Source organism: Phytophthora parasitica (assembly GCF_000247585.1).
Source record: "Phytophthora parasitica INRA-310 unplaced genomic scaffold supercont2.16, whole genome shotgun sequence".
In the NCBI taxonomy this organism is placed as follows: domain Eukaryota; phylum Oomycota; class Peronosporomycetes; order Peronosporales; family Peronosporaceae; genus Phytophthora; species Phytophthora nicotianae.
Window position 1 is genome coordinate 783118 of NW_008649002.1, and position 23107 is coordinate 806224.

A 23107-nucleotide genomic window follows, 5' to 3' on the forward strand; every position below is an offset into this window, starting at 1 on the left:
CCCCCCCCTCCTATCTCCCCAAAGATGCCCCTGGTTAACAGCGACTTCTCTCATAAGTACGATGTCAAGTGACTAGTCCTCATGCGTTACGGACATCATCATCTCGCTGGAGCTTATTCTGCTGCTTATCCAGAAATGTGCGAATATTGGAAACGTCCAAGAAACGTTTCCATCCGCAAGTGCTCCATTAGTAAACAGTGGAAAGGAGCTAAGCAACAACTATTTTTTTTACTTTAGACCTTGCTACTCGAAAAACTGCTTATCCTTTTCGTGCTTTAACCCAATTCTCCAGGCGGTTTGATCGGTGAACAACTGAGGAGCGCTTTCAACGTTCTTGCCAATAACGCTTCCGTGACCTGATGCTATCCCAGCCCCCGCCTCAGCCCTAGTTTCTTTTTTTACGAAGTGTATTGCCACTTGAAATGGTGATGTCTTTATTGTCGGGTTGTCTGGCATGCGTAGTGACAACGTGGTTTAATATAATTGGTCCCAACGTCACTCCATTATCCTCTTGATAACGTTCGACAGCAGCCGTCGCGGTTCTCATTCGTGCAACCGTAGCTCGATGAAATGCTTTGGCTGCACCATGCAGTAGATATAAAATTCAAAGTAAAGATTTCCCAGTACATCTTGGTTCCATGAATTTCGCTCGTCATTCGACATCCGTCTTACTCTACCACGTTAAAATTTGTCTGCATTCGAGGAAAAAATCAAGAAGTTAACGTTCACATTAGAGGATGGATTCGAAGTTCTTCGTACAGAGCGAGGAGCAGGGGGCGTGTCTCAGCGTCAGTTTTTCGTGATGGATTGGTCGTGGGCCATGTGACTTCGTGAGGTTCCGAAATGACAGCCTTCAAACAATTGAATTCATGTGTATCAATTGAGCTGAGGCGTACGGAGGACACTGCGTAAAACGCGCTTTAGAGATCCTCCAGCGAAGCGTAAGTTTTCGCCGTTTTACTGCTGGGGGAATGCAACTTCGACTGTTTAGGTAAGCCATTTAGATCTGTGCATCATAATTACCGACATTGTCAGAAACTGGTCTTTTTAGTTCAGATTAGGTATACATGTAAGATTGTGAACTCTTTTATTTTTATGATCGATGGAATAGAGATGGTCTAAAAACAACTCCAATTTTATTTGGCTTGTCACCTCTGGTTTCATTTGTAGATTCTACATCCTTCATGTACATGTATACGGACAATTCTACATGTATCACACTCATCGAAGGTAAGTTGGCGAATCGTTAATGACGATTACGAAGCAATTTCCGTCAACTAAATCGGCTCACGCGATCGCTGAAACTTTTTAGTTTGCGGATTGCTTCATGAAAGCCGTCAACAAATCGGTCGCTGCGATGGTGTCCACTGTCAAATACAGTAATTTGATCACCTGGGCCTTCGTTCTCCCACCTCACACAAAGTTTTCACCAGCCATCAACAAGCGTATCACAACTTGTTGATTCAACAGCGGACGATGCTCGTACTTGAGAGCAGTAACCGCGAATTTGGACCTAGCTCCAAGACGTACACACACCCAGAAGGTGGGCATCATCTGCCTCTGGCCCAAGCTTTGGAAGCCTCGTCTAGACGTCTTGCTGCTGCTTTTACTCAAAAGCGTGATCTGACCGAGTTGTATGGCGCTCAATCTGAGCAAATGTCAGTTTTGGCATCTTGTGCAATCTCCAACTCTACGATAATCAAACCAAGGCGCAAGAGACTTCAAACTCAACGACGACGCGAGCAATGCCGTAACAACCAAGCACGATACCGAACAAGACAACGCGAATCTATCCACGAGCTCCAAGATTGTGTCGAACAACTGCGAGAAGAAGTGCAGAACTTGTCTGCGACGCGTCACACGCTGTGCTATGGCGTCCAAACCAAGAACAACATTTGGCATGCCGTGGTTGAATACTTTCGCCTCTTTCGCTACGGATATCTCGCGCCAATGAGTGAGCCCAATCCATCCAATCTCCGAGACCAAGAATGGTTTCTTCGGTCTGCGATGTCACCAGACATTGTGATCGGAGAACAGAGTGGCGTTGACGCTCTTATTGAACAGTGGCGGCGCTATTCAACTTACTTTGGAAATCTCAATTTCCAACTGAAAGGGATGGAAGAACAGCCTTTTGGAGCCTTAGTGGCAACTGCATCTTTCAGTTTTACCATCACAGAAACCTCGTTGCGGCATGTATTCCCGCATCTGTTAGCAACTTCTGGTGCTGAACATACCGGCTTTGGCACAGAACACGCTGTGCTGTGGACTCGCCTGCTCGGTCGCCGACTCGACTGTCGGTGTTCATTGCGATTTCAATGGGATGATTCGGCCGGGCGCGTGACGCAGCTGGACTGGAAAATGGACTTGCTAACGACGTTGCTTCGAGTACTTGGCAATCTCGAGGATGTGAATCGTGTGCTGGAAAAAGCCCTCATTACACCTACGAACTTGATCAAAGATCTACCGACGAAAGCTGAATAAGTCGAGCAAATATCAGCGACGCTCCGGATTCGATTCTGGTTAAAATCTGGTTTTTATGATAACATAGCGTCCACTCTAACCCATTTCGACTACCCTCCGATGAGAATCATGGGGCGGTTCTTCGCCTTTGACAATCCATACATATCTCCATGTCCGCCAAGTGCGTATTTCTTGCGCTTGACTGCCACATCGACAATGTCACGAATATCTTTATCTGCAATATTGTAGCGCATCGCGTCTCTCAAACTGACCTCGGTATTACCGAACAGACAGACCTTCAAATTCCCGTCGGCAGTCAGACGGAGTCGGTTGCAGGAGCCACAGAAGTGCTCACTCATAGACGTGATGAAGCCAAACTGACCTTTAAATCCAGGTACATGGAAAGCTTTCGACGTGTCATTTGCTCCGTCCTGTAGCTTTTCCACTGTAGGGAATTGAGTCCGAATTAGCCCCATCATCTCCTTGAATGGTACAAAGGTTTCATCATTCCATCGATTGCTATCGAACGGCATCCACTCAATAAAACGCACATCCACTGTGTGTTTCTCTGTGAAGGCCACGAAGTCTAGGATTTCGTCCAGATTGAAGTGTCGTTGTACCACACAATTAATCTTGAGTGGGGAGAAGCCTAGCGTCTGTGCTTCTAGTATTGAGTTCATGACTCGTGTGAATCCCTGGCGTCTTGTGATGTGTGCGAACTTGTCTGGTTTCAGCGTGTCCAAGCTGATATTCAGTCTATCCACACCTGCCTGTTGCAGTGCCAGTAGCTTCCTCTGCAGTGTGATACCATTGGTAGTGATGCCCACCGACTCGATAACAGGGATCGCTCGCAATTGAGCTACAAGTTCTACTAAGTCCCGTCGAAGCAGAGGCTCACCACCTGTCAGTCGAATTCTCGTGACGCCTGCGGATGCAAACACTTTGGCCAATCGGATGATCTCCGATGTGGTTAAAAGGTCCTCAGTGGGCTGCAACGGCACTCCGTCCTCTGGCATGCAGTATCGACAGCGCAAATTGCAGCGTTCGGTCAGTGATATACGCAGATAAGTGTGCGCTCGTCCGAACCGGTCCACCAATTGCGCTGTCTCCTTTCGTGGCTATTGCACACACATTCACAGCGACACCGTCACATTTCACGCCTTCCTGTGGTTTATACAAAGGTGTTTTTACCGTACCGCTTGACGGATCTCTGCCAAGATCTGGTGAATCTGTTGCAATGATTCTTCGGGGTGAAACACCTTCTCTTGGGCTACTACACTACTGGAATCAACACGTGTTCGACTGCTCGAGAGGAAATCCTGCAGTCTCGGCCCTTCAGCCACTTGGCGCTTCCATTCAGCGCGTGTACTGAAGGCGGCACTGCGTCGCAAATGCCTGGGCAGCGAAGAGGCCAGGCGCTTCATCGCTTAGGCTTCGTCCGGCGGGTCCAGGAATGACAACAAGGTCCAAATGTCGAAATTCAACTCATTTCAGGACGGAGGATGCATTTGTAAATTGTAAAATGTCAATTTTATGGCAATTGGGCAGACTGTGTCCCGGAAAGAAGTGTGTATTGAAAAGCGTCAACTTTAGACCGCACCGTAATCATCTTCCAGTCTCTGACGTAGCAACAACCTCTTGGTGAGATTCTCCCAGCGCTTAAGTACCAATTTTTGGTTATGCGCAATGGCCTTCTCAATAGTCTGTTGTTGTCTCTCTGCATGGGCATCCAGTAGCATCTCCTCGTGACTCTGTGCCACCACAATCCCCGACATTTTTGGCATTGGGCGGCCATTGCGCACCTCGAAGCCCACAACTGCAGGCGCAAAGTCAATACCCAATGACTCGGCGATGCTGTCAATACGAGGAAGGCGCAGATGTACAGCACCTCGAGGGATATGGGCTGGACTCCAGATCTCAATGTTACCGTATTTGTTCTTGGGTATATGGCCATTTATCATCGGAAGAGGCTCGAACTCGGTCGTCTGCCACAGTCCGAAGAGCGCCAGTGATCCACTAGGTTTTCCTTCTTCAGAGGCGTCACTGTCGTCGTTATCGTTGCCTTTGGACTGCCACTTTGCGGGCTTTTGACGCTCACTCTCCTTGACTTCTCGACCGAGACGACGCCACTTGAAGGCGGACTCGAGTGGCTGAACATGTTCACGGAGAAATACTGGCTGGCCTTTGAATAGTCCGATCGCTTTACGCGGGTGTAGACACTCGAACTGGCCAAGATAGCGTTCTAGAATATACAGATGATGCTTCCTGAATCCTTCCAGACTGGTTGGCATTCCTTCTGCCAGTTTCAATGTCTCCAGCTTTTTCTTCTCTTCTACAATAGATTTTTCCACGTTACCAGATCTTGATGTTTTATCTACAGGACGCTGGTCCATTGTATCCTCATTGAATTGCTCGATCACTTGTGTCAGCCACGAGTCTGCAAGACGAAGCTCCAGGCTCTTACTCCACTGTGCAGTATATCGAGATGTCACATCCACAACCAATCCGTCGTCCTGGATACTCACCACGTACGAGAATCGTGCGGCTTTGCCTCTTAGCGACTCAACGTCTTGCGGTCGATTGACTAGTCGACGCACTGGATCGACGTGAATCCAAGTATTGCTCTTCTCATCCAGCACTTCGCACCACAACCAGAACACTCGATGAACATTATCTGTTCTCTCTGGTTCCAATTCTTCGTCGACTTCCCGCTTCTCCTCTGCGTCATCTGATAGCGCTTTCTTCTTCAATCTATCTGCCACTGTTTGAGCTCGTCGTCGCTTAGTCGGCCTCTGTTTGAATGACGACTCGAACGCCTTCCCTCTCTGCACCAGCAACGGGTCAAGTGCACACGTGAGGCGATAGCGCAGCTGCAGCGCTCCACACAAGGCAGCAAATAGCACGGCCAGCTCATAGTCTTGTCCAACTCGAGCGAAGAAAACGTTCATCAGACTTGACTCTGTCATAAGTTCGCCTTCTATCGTATCGCCCCCCACCTCCTCATTCAGTTGAAATTCTGTAGTAAACCACCGAACCAGCAGCTCCAACGAGTACGAAATAGGCTGCTGCTTCATGTCAGCGAGGAAATCAATGTCGCTGGTAGCCGTAATAGACAGGAGAAGTCCTTGTAGCAGTTGTGAGCGACTGAGTTGCGTCCATTTGATGCGCGTAGCTAACAGAACCAGTAGATGCGTCTGGTGAAGCGCCTTCTCTCGCTGTTTCTCGTCCTTTGTGAGGCGAATGGATGGTCGTCGCCTCTTACGACTAAGTGTAGTTGCATTCAGCTCTGCCAGCGACCGATTCACCTGCTCCCAGTCAATTTGCTGCAAGTTTTGTGTTGGTTCATCGGGTTCATCTTCGGGTTCGTTGTCGTTTTGTGAGGCGGGTTTGTTGGCCACTGAGGGGGAGTTGGCTGCGTCTGGTTGGGTTACCAAGGGGTCTGAAGGCTGTTGAGACGGACCGACGTCCTCCCAGTCCACGTCGTCCTCTTCTTCGTCGTCTAGCTCGCCTGCAGAGTAGGCGAACTCCTCGTTCTCTTCCTCGGTCGCCATGATTGGGAGTTGTGTAACTCAAACGTAACCCGCGATTGGGAGTTGTGTAACTCAAACGTAACCCGCGTACCCTGGGTACGTAAAAACAATTACAGTACTAATACTGTATCATCAATATCACGTCACACCGACGTGACCAATTGCGCTGGTGTCACACAATCCATGCCCAGTTTTCAATAACAGCAATGCCGCTTACACTGAGGCTGGCTTATCGATAACCTTGTTGACGGGCAGGCTGTAACGACAAACTTGGGGGCATCCAGAGTGTCCAGCCAGCGCACAGGACCTCCGACATCAAGTAGGACTACAGCAAATACAAGTGTCATACGGCCAAAGCCCGGCGGTATCCAGGATAGCAACTTCAAATTATCATCGCGACTGGCGTGACTTCACGGGACCAAACAGCGTGACCAAACAGATGGACCTACACACCTTGCCATCTCACCATTTTGATGAGACGAAGGCCCAATCGGATGTGCTTGTCAAGAGTTTAGCATTTGATCACTCTTCATCTCCCCTTGTATCGATCAAGTGCCATGCGTGACTCGGTCTCCCCCACTGCTGCTGCCTTCTGCTCTGGACTGGTGGGTGGTGCCGCTCTGCTAGCTGCCTTCCAGCACCTTGCGCGTCGTCGAGCGCTTGAGTCTACTCGCCCTTTGGACGTCCAAGATCCAGAAGCCATCCGTCACCCAGCTGCAGCGCTTACGGAGCTTCTGGTGCGCTACCACGAAAACCTCCAGCGCCGTGATCCTCACCGCGGCGAACCCGGTAGCTCCTCGTACGCTATTCGCTCCAAAGTGAAGCCCGGAGAACTGCGAGCTCAGCTACCTACTGCGTGTCCTGAAGACCCGCAGAGCTACGCCGACATCTTCCGCGACGTCGAGCAGCTCATCTTCCCTGCGCTCACTCACTGGGCATCTCCAAATTTCCACGCCTACTTCAAAATATGTGGTAGTGACCCCAGTGTACTAGCCGACTATTTGTGCTCATCATTGGACGTCGTCGGCTTCTCGTGGGTCTCTGCCCCAGCAGCTACGGAACTTGAGCAAGTAGTCTGCGACTGGATGGCCAAACTACTGGGACTACCTGAGTGTTTCCTCACGAGTTCTCCTGGAGGTGGAGTCATTCAAGGCTCAGCGAGTGAATCAGCGCTGTGTGCACTCATTGCAGCTCGTCATGCGGCGTTGGAAGGATTGGAAGGCACAGAACGAGAAGAGAAAGCGGCCAAACTGGTTGTGTACGTGTCAGACCAAACGCATGCTATTGCGGAGAAGGGCTGCATGGTGTTGGACATTCCTCATCTGCGAGTGGTGCCCACGATTCGAGGCAAAGCTGACTCAGACAACTACGGACTGGCACCTGACGATGTGGCTCGTGCCATGGCGGAAGACCGAGCTAAAGGTTTAGTGCCATTCTGCTTGATGCCTACACTTGGCACCACCTCCACCACAGCTATCGATCCGTTGCGGAAGCTGGTCGCTGTTGCACGAGAGCAGCCTGAACATGTGTGGGTTCACCTTGACGGAGCTTACGGAGGAGCTGCTGCTGTATGCTCCGAATACCAGCATTGGCTGGACGGTGTAGAAGGCTGTGACTCCGTTTGCATTAACACGCACAAGTGGCTGCTCGTGAGTTTTGATGCGAGTCTGTTGTGGGTGAAAGACCGTCGTCCTCTCATTCGCTCGCTAGCACTGGACCCAGAGTACCTCAAGAATGAGTTCATGCAATCTGCTCTTAACTACAAAGACTGGCAGGTGCCACTCGGTCGTCGCTTCCGAGCGCTCAAGCTCTGGTTCACCTTCCGTCGCTTCGGAGCTACTGGACTTCGTGCGCATATCCGTCAGTCGGTTGCGTTGGCTAGACAGGCTGAAGAGCTTATGGAAAAAGATGGTCGCTTCAAGCTCTTTGTGAGGGCTCGGATGGGTCTCGTGTGCTTCTACGTGGCATTCGGTGGTCGTGAACTCAATGAAGCTCTACTCCGTCGCGTCAACGAGTCGGGCAAGGCGTTCCTTATCCACTCGGTTGTGGACGGTGTTCACTTCTTACGTCTGGCGATCGGTGGACTTGAGGTGGACACTTGGCACATTGAGAACGTGGTGAGTGTGCTGTCAAAGGCTCTCACCGAGCTGATCGATGAAAACCCGAAATGGCAGCGTGCTTGCAGTGCGCTGACTTTGTAGCTGCCTTCGAGTTTGTCCAATATTGTGGAGACAAGAAAGCATCAACAATCATTTTTTTTTCGCCAGCTCTGAAACTGGTCTGTTTATTTGTTTTTAATGTTATCCGATTTTTCTGGGGTTTCTTTCTTTCGTATATGCAGCACCCTGGAATGGGTCGAATTATGCAGAAGATCTTAAAACTATTGGCTTCAGTTCTGTGTCAAGCCAACTCCAGCTCAGGTAATGATTTTAACGTTCGTGCAGCTCCATGGCGACAAAGAGCTTCTGGAGCTGACCGCTGAGGTTATCCAGCACTGGCGTGTCGCCCTCGTCGCTTAACTTCCACTGGCACTTCTTCATTGCTCTCCCCATGTTGCGGGTGATCCGACGAGTAACAGCTCGTCCGAGAGTCTCCCCGTCTCGCGTCGCTTCCAAGAGATAAGTTGTAAACGTCTTGTTGCCAAGATGACCCGTACGGGAATCATCAAGAAATTGGTACACTCCAGCTCCCTTGATTCTGTTGGTGCTCGAACGTGTCAGAGTAAGATTGTCCAGCTCGTTCACGACATTTTCCCGAAGGACTTCCGTGGCCAAAGCGAAATCATCGTCGCCCTGGCGGAGATCCAGCTGGGAGAGCCCGTATGTAAAACATTGTTTTTCAACAATGTGGTCGAGGTCGAGCAATGAACGTAGATCCAACGGCCTGCGGTTGTAGATATCTTGTTCCTTCCACCTGGCCACAACATCATCTTGCACTCGGCCACGGAGGTAGTAACCTTCTGGGTCGAGCACGCTCGGAGGAATGTGTACCTCGGCTGGATCATGGGTGGCACAGCAGTAGGCGTAGCCCTCCTTAGCGGGATTCTTACAAGGTCTGGTAGTGCCGCCCTTGATGCCTTGGCATCTGGGACCATCCTGCCACGAGTGCTGGTGGCAGTAGCCTCGAGCATTGAGATCCTTGGGGCGTCTGCAGGGATCACCGTTCGGTCTGTGTCCTTGGCAACACGTCATGCAACTTGGCTTGAGCACTTCTCAGCAAGATGGAGAATGAGGATCTGGGTGCTTTATCGCCCCCACAACGAGGATTCTTCTTGCGAAACCGTAGAAAGTTGAAGAAAGGATTGGACCTGTACGCACCAATTGTGCGTACAGCCAATTTATGTATCCATCAGCGAAGTTTATAACTTTGTATGACATAGTTTTGTTTAATGTAGATCACTAGCTTCTATACTATTTATCTTGGCATTTTTAAACAAGTCAGATTTTCGTTTATGATGCCTTTACTGTACGCACAGATGTTCCATAAACTAACATGGTGCGTACAATTTTTCAAGTGACCTCTGACACTGCTGTCAATTGATAACCTGAGATCTTCTTATACTATTAATTTATATTGTGCTAGAGCGTGCAGTGTATTGACCATGTAGAATAAGTCCCCTCAAGAAACAGATAGTATCCGATCTGTACAACCAATTTACCATCGAGCCCTTCAGAAGTAGTACAGATTCTCACAGTCTTTGATGAAGACTCTTTCATTTCCAGGTTCCAGAAATGACGACCTGCCACGGCGTAACGAAGCAAGGAGCTCCGTGCCCCATCTCGTTCGACCTTAATACGGACAGCTTCTGCAAGTACCACACGCCCCATGCGCGTCAATGCCTCGGCATTTCACGCACTTCTGGCCAGCGCTGCAAATTAAAATGGGACCTTGACGACTCTGGCTACTGCGTACACCATCGTTCTCAGGCGTCTACTCCACCTACCACAGCCATCCCGAACGCCTGTCGAGGCCTCACCAAGCGCGGAACTCCCTGCTCCGTATCGTGGGGTCTCAACCTCGACGGATACTGCAAGTATCACGCACCCAACGCTGCTCAGTGCAAAGGTCTAGCACGTGCCACTGGCCGTCGCTGTAAGATCAAATGGGGACTGGACGATCGAGGCTATTGCCAGTTTCACCGACGACTGGACGCTCCAGTCTCAAAGCAGTGCGAGGCAGTGGCTGCAGCTACGGGTCGTCGCTGTACGCAGACTGTGGGGATTGATGGCGATGGATTCTGTACAGCGCATCGCATGGTCACGGCAGAGCTGCCAATGTGTCAGGGGATGATGCCAGGATCGAGTGAACCATGCAGATATAATGCCAAAATAGGGTACGACTACTGCTGTGCAGCTCATGACCCCCAGTACGCGACGTCATATGTGGCGCCTAGTGTGTTTAACGACCCAGGATTGAGGAGCAGTGTGGAAGGAGATATTGTCAAGTTGTTCAGGAGCCGAGATCTGTACCACGGAGATAAATTGGATTTAAACACGGTGGGTGCAGTGGAATTGGATCATATTCTGGAGAAGCAGTGCTTTGCCTATGCCATTCAGAATTTGGAGTTTCGAGATGGAGACGAGGAAGCTCAGGATATGGCCTTCATGTTGCGAGAAGAGGTCGTCAATGAGCTGCCGAATTTGTGCCTTACACGTGCCACTACGAACAAGATCAAAGGTGCTGCTGTCTCCAAGTTCCTTGACGACTCGTTGACTGGACATCGAGGATCGACTTCGTTCACTGACTATCTATTGGCCGAGAAGCGCGATGATACTGGGTTATCACGCGACGTGACTCGAACTATTAGAAGCGAAATGGGATCGGCACTTCGGAGATGTCAGCGAAAGCTGGCTGAAATGGGAGAAACCCCTGCGTTCGATGCACTTGGTGCCGAGTTACAGCAACTGTATGTGGACATGGATCTTCGTACGGCGTATGGCGGCAAGACAAAGCCAAGGGCTGTGAAAGAGGAGGTTAAGGTCGATTTTGAAGACAAGGACGATGAGTACGTGCTGGTTGATTCTGCCTCGACAGACTCGTGGACAGTGGTGGATATTAAGCGAACTGTTAAAGTTGAAAAGCGGCGCCCAACGCTGAGCGTGGATGCAAAACCGTTCGTACCTGGGATTGGATTATCAACACCGGATTCACAGAAGAATGTCAAAGCAGTAGCAATTCCTTGCAAGCTGGAGCCGGATGAGATTACCAATTTCTGTTTTGATTCAAAAGCAAATATTGCAATTAAACCCGCCAATCAAGAAGCAGCAAGCAAGGTGAAAGCAACAGTCGAGCAGCAGTCGTCTGAGTCCACCTCCGAAGATGTGAAGAAAGCAGAGAATAAAGCAGAGCGGAGGTGAAGTCAACATACATAGTGTGAAAAATTACGGAACTGTTTCAAGTTTTTTTTTTTTTTGCCAACTCGTAGGAGCTGATCTTTTTATTTGGTTTTCGTTATCTTGTTTTTCTGGGGTTTATTTTTCTTTCTATGCAGTGGCTTCGTGGTACGAGCCTTAACTATACCGGCTTCTGTTCATGTCAAGCCGACGGACAAGATCGGAAAGATCTGTACGGCGCTTTAACGAGTTCCATGCACTCATAAAAGTATCCAGGTTGCCAAAAGGTGGCAGAAACGTCAAAGGAGACCATGGTCACCATCTACTTGCACGCGTGGGGTACGGTGCAGATCGACAGCAACTTGGAGATTTTGTCGAATGTCGGACGATCACGAGGATTCTGACTCCAACAGCGTTCAATGATCCACTTCAACTCTGGCGTAACCTTCTTGTCGCGAATCTGCGGACGGTTGCCCTCCTTTGCAAACAAAACAGCAGCAAACGGACCTTTGCCGACAAATTGACGCAAGTTCTGCTGGTACGGCTCCTCTTCATGAAGAACCTCGTTCATCAGCACTCCAAAAGAGTAGACATCTGTCTTCTCATTAGCAATCATGCTAGAGCTCAGCAGCTCCGGCGCCATGTACGCTGCTGTGCCTCCAGCAATGCCCTCGAAGTCAGGCGCCTCGTCGCCGTCGTCACTGGATGTACTGAGCATATGTGAGGACGTGGAAGTAGCTGCTTTGGCGCGGAACGTGGCGAGCCCAAAGTCTGCGATCTTGGCGTGGAAGTCTTCAGTGATCAACACGTTCTGTGGCTTCAGGTCACCGTGGGTCACGTTGCATTCGTGTAGCTGCGCCATGCCGTACGAGACGCCCAGTAGAATGTTCAGTTTGATACGTCCGTCTGTCATCTTGGCCTCGACTTCCGCGTCCTCACAGTAGTGCAGCAAATAGCTCAGACTGCCCTTCGATACATACTCCATCACCAAACTGACAGGGTTGAGCGTGTATCCATAAAGCTGGACGATGTTTGGATGGTCTCCGAGCATACCGAGGATGAGCGTCTCACGGACGAACATCTTGCGTTCCTTCTTGGCGAGTTTGGCAGCGTGCAGTTTCTTGATTGCCACTTTCTTCTCGTTCCAGATGCCCTGGTACACACACCCGAATCCTCCTTGACCCAATAGCTCAGCATCTTCGTCGATCTTGAGGTCGTTAGTGAAGTCAAGTTGAGTGACGTTGCTCGTGGGCATGAAGGAGTCTCCGGCATCCTCGTCAATACTGGCGAACGCGTCACGAAGCTGAGCTGTGGCACGAACAGGTTCTGGCTCGGAGACCAGTTCCACTGGCTGCTGTCGTTGTTGCTGCAAAAGCTGCTCGAAGAGGCGATCGTTACGAAGTTTGTTCTCATAGTAGTCGTCTCGTTTATCCTGTTGGAGCAAGGCTGGCGATCCACCGATAAAGTGGCGTGAGACGGCCTTAGTCATGTCAGGAGATCCATCCTTAAGGCATGGCACCCACTCTGGTAGAGCATCAGCTGGATGCCAGTGCTGAGCTTGGCTCTGGACCCACTGCTTAGCTTTGGAGGTGCGTAAGTCTGGCATACCGGACTTTGTCACGGGTAAGTCGCGTGGAACGCCCTCCAGTCGGCGTTGGGGCTTAGCAGTATTCTTGCTCTTAGTTTTGGTGCCATTATTGGCAGAGTTCAGACCCATCTTCTCCATCCTCTGGACGACCTCACGGGAGGATTTATAGCGCATATCGAGTGCCCCACTCTTTGTGTAGTGAAGGTCACTACTTGACGGCGCTGGAGGAGGCACAGCGCTCTTGTTGAGCTGCTGCGCAACTGCCTGTGAGCTCTTGTATCGCATGTCCAGTGCCCCACTCTTCGTGTAGTGCAAGTTGCTGTCAGACGGTCTGGATGACGGATCTGCTGCTGCTTGTGCCACTGCAGCATGAGAACTGGCATAGCGCATGTCCAACGCGCCGCTCTTGGTGTAGTGGAGTTCGGAGGCGGAGGAGCGACTGCTGCTTCGAGGCTTCGAGTAGGAGGAAGAGCTGCCAGAGAATCCAGAGGCCAGGGCGGCATGCGAACTATTGTAGCGCATGTCCAGAGCACCACTCTTGGTATAATGGAGATCTGACGACGTCGATCCGCTGCTGCGACTACCTCCTCCCCCGCTGTAGCTCGAGTAGCCCCCACCTCCCCCGGAATACCCTGAAGCGACCGCGGCACGTGAGCTGCTGTACCGCATATCCAGCGCCCCACTCTTGGTGTAGTGGAGACTCATGCGCTCGGTTATTTATTGCCTGGACTGGAAGCTCTTTGACTTGCGTTCTTGGCGGCAGATTGAAGAGTACCTGCCCCAGATAGATTGACGGAGATTCAGAAACGGAAATGCAAGGGATTTGTGTAGCCATCTCGCATTGTCACTTCAACATGGAAGTTCTACCCCCTCTCCATCTATCAATGAGAGTGAAGCCCCGTGCTCTTGCTCGGTCATTCTCTATTCTAACTCACCGCACTGCATTGTATGCATTGTCAATATGATCGGAACAGACGTACGTAGCTGGTTCGCACGCGTCTTCGGGGGCTGCCTGAAACGGAGTCACAATGACGAAGCGTACGTCGACCGGGTCCACTGCGTGGGCAAGGACGGTACTAGGAGATCGGCACTTACTCCTGTGTCATGGATCGGCATATCACCGATTCGTCTTCAGCCTTGTACTCCCGCTGCCAATAACCAATCTGGTGCTCTAGAGGATCCAATGCTTTGGAGCGAGACCAACAGACTCGTCAACGCGGCTGCAGCTTGGCAGATCCGCCGAGTGATACCAGTTGACGTTGCTACTCTGAATGACGTTGAACTGGAGAAGATAACGACGCCGGAGCTGGCGTGGCGGTTCAAAACTTCTCCTGTCCTCATGGTGCTGCGCGCAGACAACAAATCTCTGCGTCAATTACCTTCAGAGCATCTGTCTACGGAATCGTTTGAGAGGCTCACGCTGCTTGAGCGACGTGCAATTCACAATGTGCTCGCAGAGCGACCGAATGGATGGGGCAAAGCTCAACTTTCGCAATACGCTGCACGAGAACGCGAGTTGGTTGCCGCTGCCAACGAGGAGGCTAGCAACGCGTTCTCCGGAAGCCGCCCATGGGTCTATGACTCATGTTACAGTGTGAAGCTGCCGCGCGCTTACTCAGCGTACGCTCAAGAACCGCGCCATTGGGACGAGTAGGGCACAAGTAGATGTTCCTTGTAGTGACCATTTTTGGTACCACATAACACACTTACGCTGACAGAAATGAGTAAATAAATGAAGCTTTTGTTCTAGTGTTGTTCATTAGCGCCGCCACGCCGATGTCTTGTTAGAAAGTTAATACCTTTCAAAGACGGACGGTTGAGGAGGCCAAGCGCAGGGAGCCTCGATATCCAGCGTCTTTGACTTCGTCATGGGCCGTTCATCATCGCTCCGAGTCGCTGTGTCACTCACCATTCGCCTGCTGCCAGTAGTATTCATTTCCCATACTACCTTGCGCTGCTCTTCGACTGCTGCTTGAACGCCGTGCATCTGGTCTTCTAGCCGTCCAAGACGAGCTTCCACGCTAGTTATCTTGCCCATGAGTGCACTAGTCATTTCACTGAGTTGACGACTGAGACCTGCGATTGCCGTCGCCAATTTTTCTGAATCTTGAGAGCAACTACATGGCTTCGGCTGTGGTGACGATGGCCTGGTATCATCTACAACGAAGGCCTCTTCACATACTTTTTCACTTGCAAACTGCACTGCCGTCTGAAGCACCAGGATAACACAAGTCAGTCCTAACCTCTCTGGAGCTCCTCCTCACTCCACGTACATGGGCATCAACCTGCCGTCCTGTAAATACTGGTGCTGGTGGCGCTGCCATCGTCTCTCTATCCTGTCCTGCTCCACTGATCTGCATGGGCGTCTCACTCGACGCTCGTCGCACTCGTCGAGTCTGCCCAGTAGCTTTACTCTGCACCTTGAGATGCTGCAGGATACTGGCTGCGTGGTTGGTCACTGCAGTGGGCAGCACGTGGTTCTCAACTGATGGCTTAATGTTTATGTTCCTTTCCTTGGGTTGGGACCACACGGCTTCCTCCCTGCGCTTCAGCCTCTGCAGCTCCTGTCGCTTTTGCGCCACTGCTGCTGCCGCATCCGCTACGATCGCGAGTCTACGGGCTACAAAATGCTTGGACAGGAACTGGGTCACACTCAGCGACGGGAAGTAGCGGAACTCGTTGCGCAGCAGGCGGAAGGCGCTCTCCACGAAGCGCGCATCCGTCTTCCCATACAGATCGTAGCCTTTGTCAACCAGGAACTGTGCCACAGCGCGCGACGAGTCCAGCAGCACGAAGTGCAGCACTCGCAGCAGATCCGCCACGTCTCCAGCCTCGAGACGCAGCGCGCTGAGCTGCGGGTATTGAGCGGCTCGCAGCAGCTTCCGCAGGCGCTCGGCGGCATTGCGTACGTCCTCTTCGCCCATTTTTGGACACCAACAATACTAAACTCAAGTGAATAAGAATGAAGGTCATGTATTTTAGACACCAAGATGGATTCAATGGGGTTTCTCTTGACGGATCGACAGTCTATGGCCGCATGTACTTCTGCTGCAGTGACAGCGCAGGCTGGGAAATTGGATCACTTGCTTGAAACGCGACGGCGAACGTGCAGCGAGTTGTACATGAACGAGTCCACAAAGCCCGCAATCTGAGGACACGGCAATGGATAAGTCAGTCGAGAGAGCTTATTAAGGTATTAAAACAGGGAAAACGTACAGAGATAACACCACCGACAATGGCGCAGATCTTTGTCAGGAAGTGGGTGAATGGCACCCGGTCGTTCTCTACCTTCACCATGAACGGGGACAGATCGAACACGAAGAAAGTCCCTGCAGCACGAGCATACTGTTAGAGCTCTGAGTATGAGCTGAAAGCTGCTAGTGGATCTATTTACCTGGAAGCGACGTCATCTGACCTCGCGGATTCAAGTAGTTGCCCTGTTGGGTCACGGAGAACTGCCATAACGAAAGAAAGGTTAACTCTCAATAACTCAAAGCACGAAAAGGTTAATAGACGCACCTGGTACGAGTGGATTGCGTTCTCGTCGATGTCGCTGTAGATCGTAGGCACAATCTTGAGGTAGTACTGGAACACACCGCCAGCTACAGACACCGATAGCCAAGTTAGTCAACATATAAATGTATCAAACTTATACGCTCACTTACACTGCACCGCGATCTTCGAGACGCCATCGAGTGGACTGGAGGCACCAGGTATGGGCTCACCAAAGGACAGACTGTGAATAATGTGACTCGAGTTGTACGTGTGCTCCTGTCCAGGTCGGAACTGATGCACCAGTCGTCCCTGACGATGGAATGTGCGTCCAAGTGCAACGTGGAAGTTGCCGGCCACTCGGTTGACAAACATTTTGCCCGTGAAGCGGCAGCCTTCTCCGTCCTGCGCAAGCTTCTCGGTCTCAATACTCTCACGCACACACTGATCCTTCTGCTCGGCCTCTTCGAGCGACAGATCGCTATGAATAAACGCCTCCTTCACCTCCTCGCACGTGTTGCAGCACTCTTTGCCCGCCGGATGTCTGGCTCCGTAGCAACTCCCGCAGTATCCGGCAGGTAGATCTGTTTTAGCGAGCTCGTCCGTGGTCGTAGAGATAGAGCGGCCATTGGCGTCTAGCCTCGTCTTGACCACCGTCTGGTGCATGTTCACCTGCAGCTCACCGGCCACGTCCATGGCGTTGATATGCGCGTCGCGGCAGTTGATGGCCAGAAAACTCACGTCCAGATTCACCTGCAGCTTCTCGCCTAGTGTTGAGTCCACGACCATGTGCTCGTGTGTGTTGATGCTCAAATAGGCGCTCAATTCGGACAGGAAGAGGATGGCCATAATGATTCCTGCAACAATAGAGACAGTGGCACCGAATTCTGTCTGCACTTTAAACTCGCGGTGCATCTTTGGATACACATCCACTTTCTTCAGCACACGGCGCGCTGAGCGAGTCACGCTGCTCTCTTCATCGCCCAGACCTCCGTCGTCCACGTCGCTCTTGACGGCGCGCTGCCGCATCTCGCTCAAGTTATGACTCTTTGCCGCGTGGATCAAATGGATAGAGTCACAAGACGTTGTTGCCACGAGTTGAATGTGACTGTAAAGCCAGAGATGGTGTGATGCACACAAATCGCTTCATTAGCACGATGGAGCTCAATTGCCAAGCGGACGCCTACGACGGAAAAGAGACTTTGAGGAGAAACGAGCTATAGCGGGGGCTTTTGCTGCATAATTTATTCCCGAGATGGAGACGCCTATTGGGCGGAGACGCGACGAGGAGGAGGAAGACGATGCGTGGGCGCTGGAGCTCGAAGAGGAGCTGGACCTCGAAGGTATCCACTACGACAGGGGATTGAGTTGATACATTAGACGGTTGGATGTAGCTTATGGAATCGATTTGTTTTACGCATGTGCTACTAGGGACTGGGAGTACTGCGGGTGTGGTATACGAATCCAAAGTGGAATTAGAGGAGAAGCCGGCGGCTGCAAGTGAGCAGACGAAGGAGACAGCTTTGGCTCGGTCGTCGCTTGCTGCGACTTTGCCGCAAGAGGTGCTCGCTCTCATTATCAGCTTCGGTCAAGTCGGACGTGTGTGTAAGTCCTGGAGTCTCGCAAGTATTGCAGTCGCCCGTCGTCGCTTTTCGTCAAGACTCGCGGACATTCTGCGTCCCTTGGACACAAACGCTCTTGCGGTGGCTCTGGACGTGGAGGCCGAACTGTATGCTGCCTACGGGCAAAGGTGGGTGAAATGCGCGATTGGATGGTGTTGTATAGCGATTTGACTCTAGTTACTGCAGCTACTCGTTGACAAAAGCGTACGCGCACAAGGCTAGGACGCTACTATTTAATCTAAAGGATTCTCGCAATGTCGACCTGCGCAACCGACTGCTGTCTGGCGAGCTACCGTCGCACAGTCTTGTGCGTATGAGCGCGCCCGACATGGCTAACCCACAACTGGCTCGTCAGCGCAAGGAGTGGATCAAGAAGCGCACACACGAGGTGATGCGGGATGGCCGAGAGGCAGAAGGCTTCGAGTCGGATCTGTTTGAATGCCGCAACTGCGGCAGCTCTCGCACGCGTTACCGCCAGTGGCGTCGAAAGGCTGTGGTGGACCGCACGCGAATTATCGTTATTTGCCTGAGGTGTCCGTATCGATGGGAATTATAGGCGCAAATTGTAGAATAAAGGCACAATATTTGTGCTATCACTGATTATATTTCCAAGTCGTCACAAATAGCAAATCATATTTCTAAAACCTGTGTTGTCGCTCTTAAACTGTGTTATTGCTGAAAAGCCGTAGACAAAACTTCTCTACAACTGGAAAAATCTCCTTAACTATTTGTAGTGTAAAAAAGATCAAAAGTGGGCCGAAACCAATGCGCACTTTTGATCTTATTTTTTGTTGTTGCAAAATGACCAGCGACTATGAGGACTTCTTTAGCACCGACCTGTTCGTGAACCGCGAGTGAGTCCCAAGTGCGTTGACCCTGTCGTACTACCACCTCTTCCGTAGCGCTGACTTTCCTGTATATTCAGCTACGAGTCGCAGGAGTTTGACTTCGGCGTGGTTAAGCAGAAACTGCTGTCCTCCCACGCCGCATCCACCGACCACGACCTCACGGGCCAAGTGGTGTGGCCAGTCTCCGCCTTCCTAGCCTGGTATCTCGTAGCGCATCGGGACGAAATTGCCGGCAAGAATGTCGTGGAGCTTGGCGCCGGTGCGGGTCTCAGCGGCCTCGTCGCCTCGCAGTTCGCGTGCGTCTTCACTTTCCTCTGCAACTTGTCTTGTTTTGTATACTTGACCTGGGGGCTGCTTATCTTCTTGCGATTTATAGATCCCACACCGCCTTAACGGACGGCAATGATATCGTGCTAGAGCTGCTGGAAGAGAACGCAGAGACCAACGCCGACTCCAGCAAAGTGCAGGCGTTGCCTCTGCTGTGGGGAGACCACAAGAGCGTCGAGGCCTTCGAACACGCATTCCCGTACCCCGTGGACGTGCTCATCGGTTCTGACGTCGTGTGCTGGCCAATGCTCGTCAAGCCCATTCTGCAGACCATCAAATACTTACTGCTACGCTCGAACAACCCGTTAGAAACCCAGTTCTGCTGCGGCTTCGTGTGCCGCGCGCAGTCGACAGAAGATCTGCTTTTCAAGGAAGCAGTAGCATTTGGTTTCCGATTTGAACGCATCCCAGACGACACGTTCCTTCCTACGCCGCGACCTGCCCATGTGACTTCAAACCGGGAACTGCAACTCATCGTGTTCACCCTCGACCCCAACGCCCCCAACTGGAACGAACCTGTTCGCTTCGCCGACGCTGAGCTGACAAACCTGCAAACTGCCTGCTAGAACTAATAGAGTTACACTGAAAGAGGCTTGATGTATAAATTATGGGGTTCCGCTCCTTCCCTCTTGTTAAATAGTGGCGACAGACAGTCCAAGCTCTAGCAGAGACTCTCCCCACTCATCGTCGCTGACATCTACAAACACTCTTCACACCATTTCCTCGTCGGAGAGCTGCTCGTCCCCAGAGCTCTCGTCCTCGCTGATGGTGCCATCTCGGATCCGCTGCTGACGCTTGGCCTGCCGCACACGCTCTTGGTACACGGCCGTCGCGATCAGCCTCTTGGCTGAGTCATTGTCCACACTGTTGTCACTATACGAGATCTGCGAGAGCACGGGACACACCAACTTCCCCACTGTCCGTCCCAACATCTCCATACTAGTCGCAGTCAGATAATTCATCTCGATCCCCAAGAAGCGCAATTTCTTTAACTGTCGACTCTCCATCGCATATAACACGTGATGGAAACTCGAGTCTGTGATTGTATTGCCGCCCAAGCACAGCTCCGTGAGGTTGGGCGCGCAGCCATCGGCCAGTGCGTGGCACAAGCTGCGAATCCCGTCCTCCCCAATAAAGTTACGCCGCAAATCTAGTCTCGTGAGCTTCGGACACACCTGAGAGCGCAGCATCTGCGCCACTTTAGTCGCTCCATAGTCACCGAAACTGTTGCCAGGCAGACACAGCTCCTCGATACTCGGACAGCAGCCAAGCATCAACGCGTTCAACAGGACGTCGGCTTCTCCATCAGCCTCCTCGTTCGTGAATAAGCACGTGATACTCAGACGTGAGAGTCCTGGGAACGTATTCCGACGCATCTGCTCCGCCATGGACACCACAATCTGCTCGTGATCATCGTGTGTTACCACGAACCGCTGCGGACAATTGGTAGCGCGCATTGAGAGCTTCCCGAACGTCATTCCTGCCGACAGCGATACAATTTCCAAGTGACGAAGATGGATACATTCACGTAAGATACATGCATCCCCTCCAGTGCGTGTAGCAAGCGCCCTTTGCACGGCATTGCAGCTCAACTGCAGCGACGTCACAAATAGTGGGGCCAGGGCGACGGCAATACGGCAGACACCACGCGAACGCATGATCTGCACGCCATCCACGTAGCTCCAGATGATCTTGCTTAGTTCCTCGTAGCCACGGAACAATAGAATGCCCAGTTCACTAGGTTTACGCTTGTCCTCCAGCTCCGTCTCGGGCTCCTGCTCTGGCATCAATGCGATGCGCATCCGCTTACGAGCGTCCATATCGTCCACATGATCGCAGTCCGTATCGTCGATACTGCGCTTGTGAATCAGATGCGAGATGCGCGGGAGTGGGCGGACGCTGCCACCTGCAGAAGCCACTGGCGGCGTAGCGGAGCCTGTCGACGACGGACTGAATGTTTGTGCTGCTATCTGTGGGGTTGGAGCTGGATGGACCACAGGCGACACCGTCGGTGGACAGCGCACACGTGCAGCGATATTGCCAGCTCCAACTGCTGTTTGTGGCGGCATCATTGGAGTTATACCGGCCTCGTTAGGCGGCATCACAGTTGTGGCTCGACGGATCTTCTTGTTCACGATACCAGCCGTCAACGCCTGCACGCGGCGTGCCAGACTGTCCATATTAACGTATTCGAGCAGCGACGCCGAGTGGATGAACATGAGAACCTCCAGCTTGCGTGCCAGAACCCACGTCTTGCTGAGGTCTGTGCCGCCCGTGACGGCGTCTCCCTGCTGACTAAGCACGAGCTGTGCGTTGCGTACTAGCAGCTGTCCGATACGCGTGAGGATCGTACGGCGGTGCATCATGTGCTCGCGCCGTTGCCACGTGAGCGGACGTGGCAGACTGCGAGCGGCGAACACGGCGTTGTTAGGATGGATGTCCTGCGGCGGCAGGAACGCGGACACGACGTCTGCCATGGCTGCGCTCGATCCTGATCTACTGCTATTGCTGCTGCCTGTGTGTTCCTCGTATTGCCCCGAACTGCCTGCGCGCCGCGTACGGGCAGTCCTCGCTCCTGCTGCGACAACGCTCCTTTCAAGATGTGGGGAAGTGCCGGCTTTTTTGAAAAGACTAGTGCTCAGTATTTCTTAGTGAAGTCAAGTGAAATTTATGGCAACGCTGTGCATCGTTTTTCTGTTGCGACGGTTTTCACGCGCATTTTGGAAAGAGAGAAGATGCTAAATTGGATGGACGATGTTTCCATACTCCTCAAGTGGACTTAGGGAGGTAGCGCCAGCCGCGATAGCCATCAGTAGTATGCCGCTTGTGCATCTGCACATACTAGAAGAGCAACAGGAGACGTGATCAAGCACATTAAGATTAAGATATTTGGCAGGCTGCGTCAGCTTGAAGAAAAATAGCTTCACGAGCGTTTCTTGCGGAACGGAGAAGGTATTATTGACTTCGCTCGTCTCCCAGAGGAGACCGAACAGCGTCTTTCTTCCAGTGCAAATAAGTTGGAGACATCAGGCGGGCGTGGCTCCCGAATCTAACACCTATAAGGCAGCTGAAGGCGGATCAACATTGTTATGGAGCGCTGGTTCGTCCCGGTTGCAGTTAAAACAAATCCTAGAAACGCGTCCTTGCTGGTGAAGCTCTTTGACATCAGAGGGCACTGCTGTGCGCTATCCGGGACAAAGGTCGCGACTAGCCATCTCTGTGCTTGACTTTAAGCGCCGACGTAACATTACGCATTATTCAGAAGGATAACCGCTGTCACCAAGTCCTGAAAACGAGATTTACGCAAGCAAAAACACGGCATTGTGAGCTCCTGATGCCTTATCCTTATCAGTACGGTCTTCAGATTCCTTTCCGTCACACTAACGACACAAGATGCAACGGGTGATACTACTAGTGCTTGTAGCGTTGGACCTTTGAATGTGTTTTTGTTGGCGCGGTTTCCGTGTCGACCCGAAAAAGATTACAACAAGGGGACGTGTTCGATGTGCTGTAAGGTGAAAGGTGAACCACGATGCGATTATTCACCGAGACTCACATCTGGAGAGCTTGAAGCTTTTGGCTTGTTGTCTTGACCATTTAGGGGTCCAGTGTTGCCGCTTTCGGTATGCTCAGCATGCTAACGTTTTTTGTCCAACGGATGCCGGACTTGGGGCACCGCATCGAACACGAATGAAATCTTAGTCGACGTCGTAGGCCAATATCTGCTTGTTGCCACCTTGTGCAGTGTGTGACCACACGAGCTCAACTCGATTCCGCAAATGGTCACTGATCAAGAAGGAGATCAAATATTTGTCGTTCACGGCTCATTCGATTAATGAGTCCTTGCACTCGAGATGCCTGCGTTGGAACTTCCAACTTGGATCAGCGCCATGGTGCTCTCGTCAGA

At 51.6% G+C, this 23107-nt stretch overlaps 13 protein-coding genes across 14 annotated transcripts; 6 read left to right on the top strand and 7 right to left on the bottom strand.

Annotated features, from left to right (window-relative positions):
- Nucleotides 1-1476: 1476 nt before the first annotated feature.
- PPTG_08895 (hypothetical protein) lies at nucleotides 1477-2481 on the top strand (the record flags this gene model as incomplete). Its single annotated transcript, XM_008903645.1, has 1 exon — nucleotides 1477-2481. One exon carries the CDS (start codon nucleotides 1477-1479, stop codon nucleotides 2479-2481), a length of 1005 nt encoding a protein of 334 aa, XP_008901893.1.
- Nucleotides 2482-2570: 89 nt separating this feature from the next.
- On the bottom strand, nucleotides 2571-3884 carry PPTG_08894 (molybdenum cofactor biosynthesis protein A; the record flags this gene model as incomplete). The annotated part of the gene is made up of 2 exons (XM_008903644.1): nucleotides 2571-3578; nucleotides 3657-3884. The coding sequence occupies 2 exons, from the start codon at nucleotides 3882-3884 to the stop codon at nucleotides 2571-2573; spliced, it is 1236 nt and encodes a 411-aa protein (XP_008901892.1).
- A 165-nt stretch (nucleotides 3885-4049) lies between these two features.
- On the bottom strand, nucleotides 4050-6011 carry PPTG_08896 (hypothetical protein; the record flags this gene model as incomplete). The annotated part of the gene is made up of 1 exon (XM_008903646.1): nucleotides 4050-6011. The coding sequence occupies one exon, from the start codon at nucleotides 6009-6011 to the stop codon at nucleotides 4050-4052; it is 1962 nt and encodes a 653-aa protein (XP_008901894.1).
- Nucleotides 6012-6468: 457 nt separating this feature from the next.
- Nucleotides 6469-8308, top strand: PPTG_08897 (hypothetical protein). The gene has a single exon (XM_008903647.1). It carries the CDS (start codon nucleotides 6548-6550, stop codon nucleotides 8189-8191), a length of 1644 nt encoding a protein of 547 aa, XP_008901895.1. The 5' UTR covers nucleotides 6469-6547; the 3' UTR covers nucleotides 8192-8308.
- PPTG_08898 (hypothetical protein) lies at nucleotides 8243-9306 on the bottom strand. The gene has a single exon (XM_008903648.1). The coding sequence runs from the start codon at nucleotides 9179-9181 to the stop codon at nucleotides 8420-8422; it is 762 nt and encodes a 253-aa protein (XP_008901896.1). The 5' UTR covers nucleotides 9182-9306; the 3' UTR covers nucleotides 8243-8419.
- A 276-nt stretch (nucleotides 9307-9582) lies between these two features.
- Nucleotides 9583-11413, top strand: PPTG_08899 (hypothetical protein). Its single transcript, XM_008903649.1, has one exon. It carries the CDS (start codon nucleotides 9722-9724, stop codon nucleotides 11345-11347), a length of 1626 nt encoding a protein of 541 aa, XP_008901897.1. The 5' UTR covers nucleotides 9583-9721; the 3' UTR covers nucleotides 11348-11413.
- Nucleotides 11384-13707, bottom strand: PPTG_08900 (TKL protein kinase). Its single transcript, XM_008903650.1, has one exon. It carries the CDS (start codon nucleotides 13614-13616, stop codon nucleotides 11646-11648), a length of 1971 nt encoding a protein of 656 aa, XP_008901898.1. The 5' UTR covers nucleotides 13617-13707; the 3' UTR covers nucleotides 11384-11645.
- Nucleotides 13708-13872: 165 nt separating this feature from the next.
- On the top strand, nucleotides 13873-14649 carry PPTG_08901 (hypothetical protein; the record flags this gene model as incomplete). Its single annotated transcript, XM_008903651.1, has 1 exon — nucleotides 13873-14649. The coding sequence occupies one exon, from the start codon at nucleotides 13873-13875 to the stop codon at nucleotides 14563-14565; it is 693 nt and encodes a 230-aa protein (XP_008901899.1). The 3' UTR covers nucleotides 14566-14649.
- Nucleotides 14650-14703: 54 nt separating this feature from the next.
- Nucleotides 14704-15835, bottom strand: PPTG_08902 (hypothetical protein; the record flags this gene model as incomplete). The annotated part of the gene is made up of 2 exons (XM_008903652.1): nucleotides 14704-15120; nucleotides 15185-15835. 2 exons carry the CDS (start codon nucleotides 15833-15835, stop codon nucleotides 14704-14706), a joined length of 1068 nt encoding a protein of 355 aa, XP_008901900.1.
- A 155-nt stretch (nucleotides 15836-15990) lies between these two features.
- Nucleotides 15991-17432, bottom strand: PPTG_08903 (hypothetical protein; the record flags this gene model as incomplete). Its single annotated transcript, XM_008903653.1, has 5 exons — nucleotides 15991-16059; nucleotides 16128-16240; nucleotides 16306-16366; nucleotides 16431-16513; nucleotides 16577-17432. The coding sequence occupies 5 exons, from the start codon at nucleotides 17430-17432 to the stop codon at nucleotides 15991-15993; spliced, it is 1182 nt and encodes a 393-aa protein (XP_008901901.1).
- PPTG_08904 lies at nucleotides 17103-18673 on the top strand. 2 transcript variants are annotated; one of them, XM_008903654.1, is made up of 3 exons: nucleotides 17103-17746; nucleotides 17835-18153; nucleotides 18212-18673. In XM_008903654.1, exons 1-3 carry the CDS (start codon nucleotides 17659-17661, stop codon nucleotides 18579-18581), a joined length of 777 nt encoding a protein of 258 aa, XP_008901902.1. In that variant the 5' UTR covers nucleotides 17103-17658; the 3' UTR covers nucleotides 18582-18673. The 2 variants fall into 2 exon arrangements, with proteins under 2 accessions (XP_008901902.1, XP_008901903.1); XM_008903655.1 differs by having other exon boundaries at nucleotides 17103-18153.
- Nucleotides 18638-21840, bottom strand: PPTG_08906 (hypothetical protein). Its single transcript, XM_008903657.1, has one exon. It carries the CDS (start codon nucleotides 21675-21677, stop codon nucleotides 19911-19913), a length of 1767 nt encoding a protein of 588 aa, XP_008901905.1. The 5' UTR covers nucleotides 21678-21840; the 3' UTR covers nucleotides 18638-19910.
- Nucleotides 18772-19832, top strand: PPTG_08905 (hypothetical protein). Its single transcript, XM_008903656.1, has 3 exons — nucleotides 18772-18879; nucleotides 18951-19169; nucleotides 19250-19832. Exons 1-3 carry the CDS (start codon nucleotides 18791-18793, stop codon nucleotides 19764-19766), a joined length of 825 nt encoding a protein of 274 aa, XP_008901904.1. The 5' UTR covers nucleotides 18772-18790; the 3' UTR covers nucleotides 19767-19832.
- Nucleotides 21841-23107: the final 1267 nt, after the last annotated feature.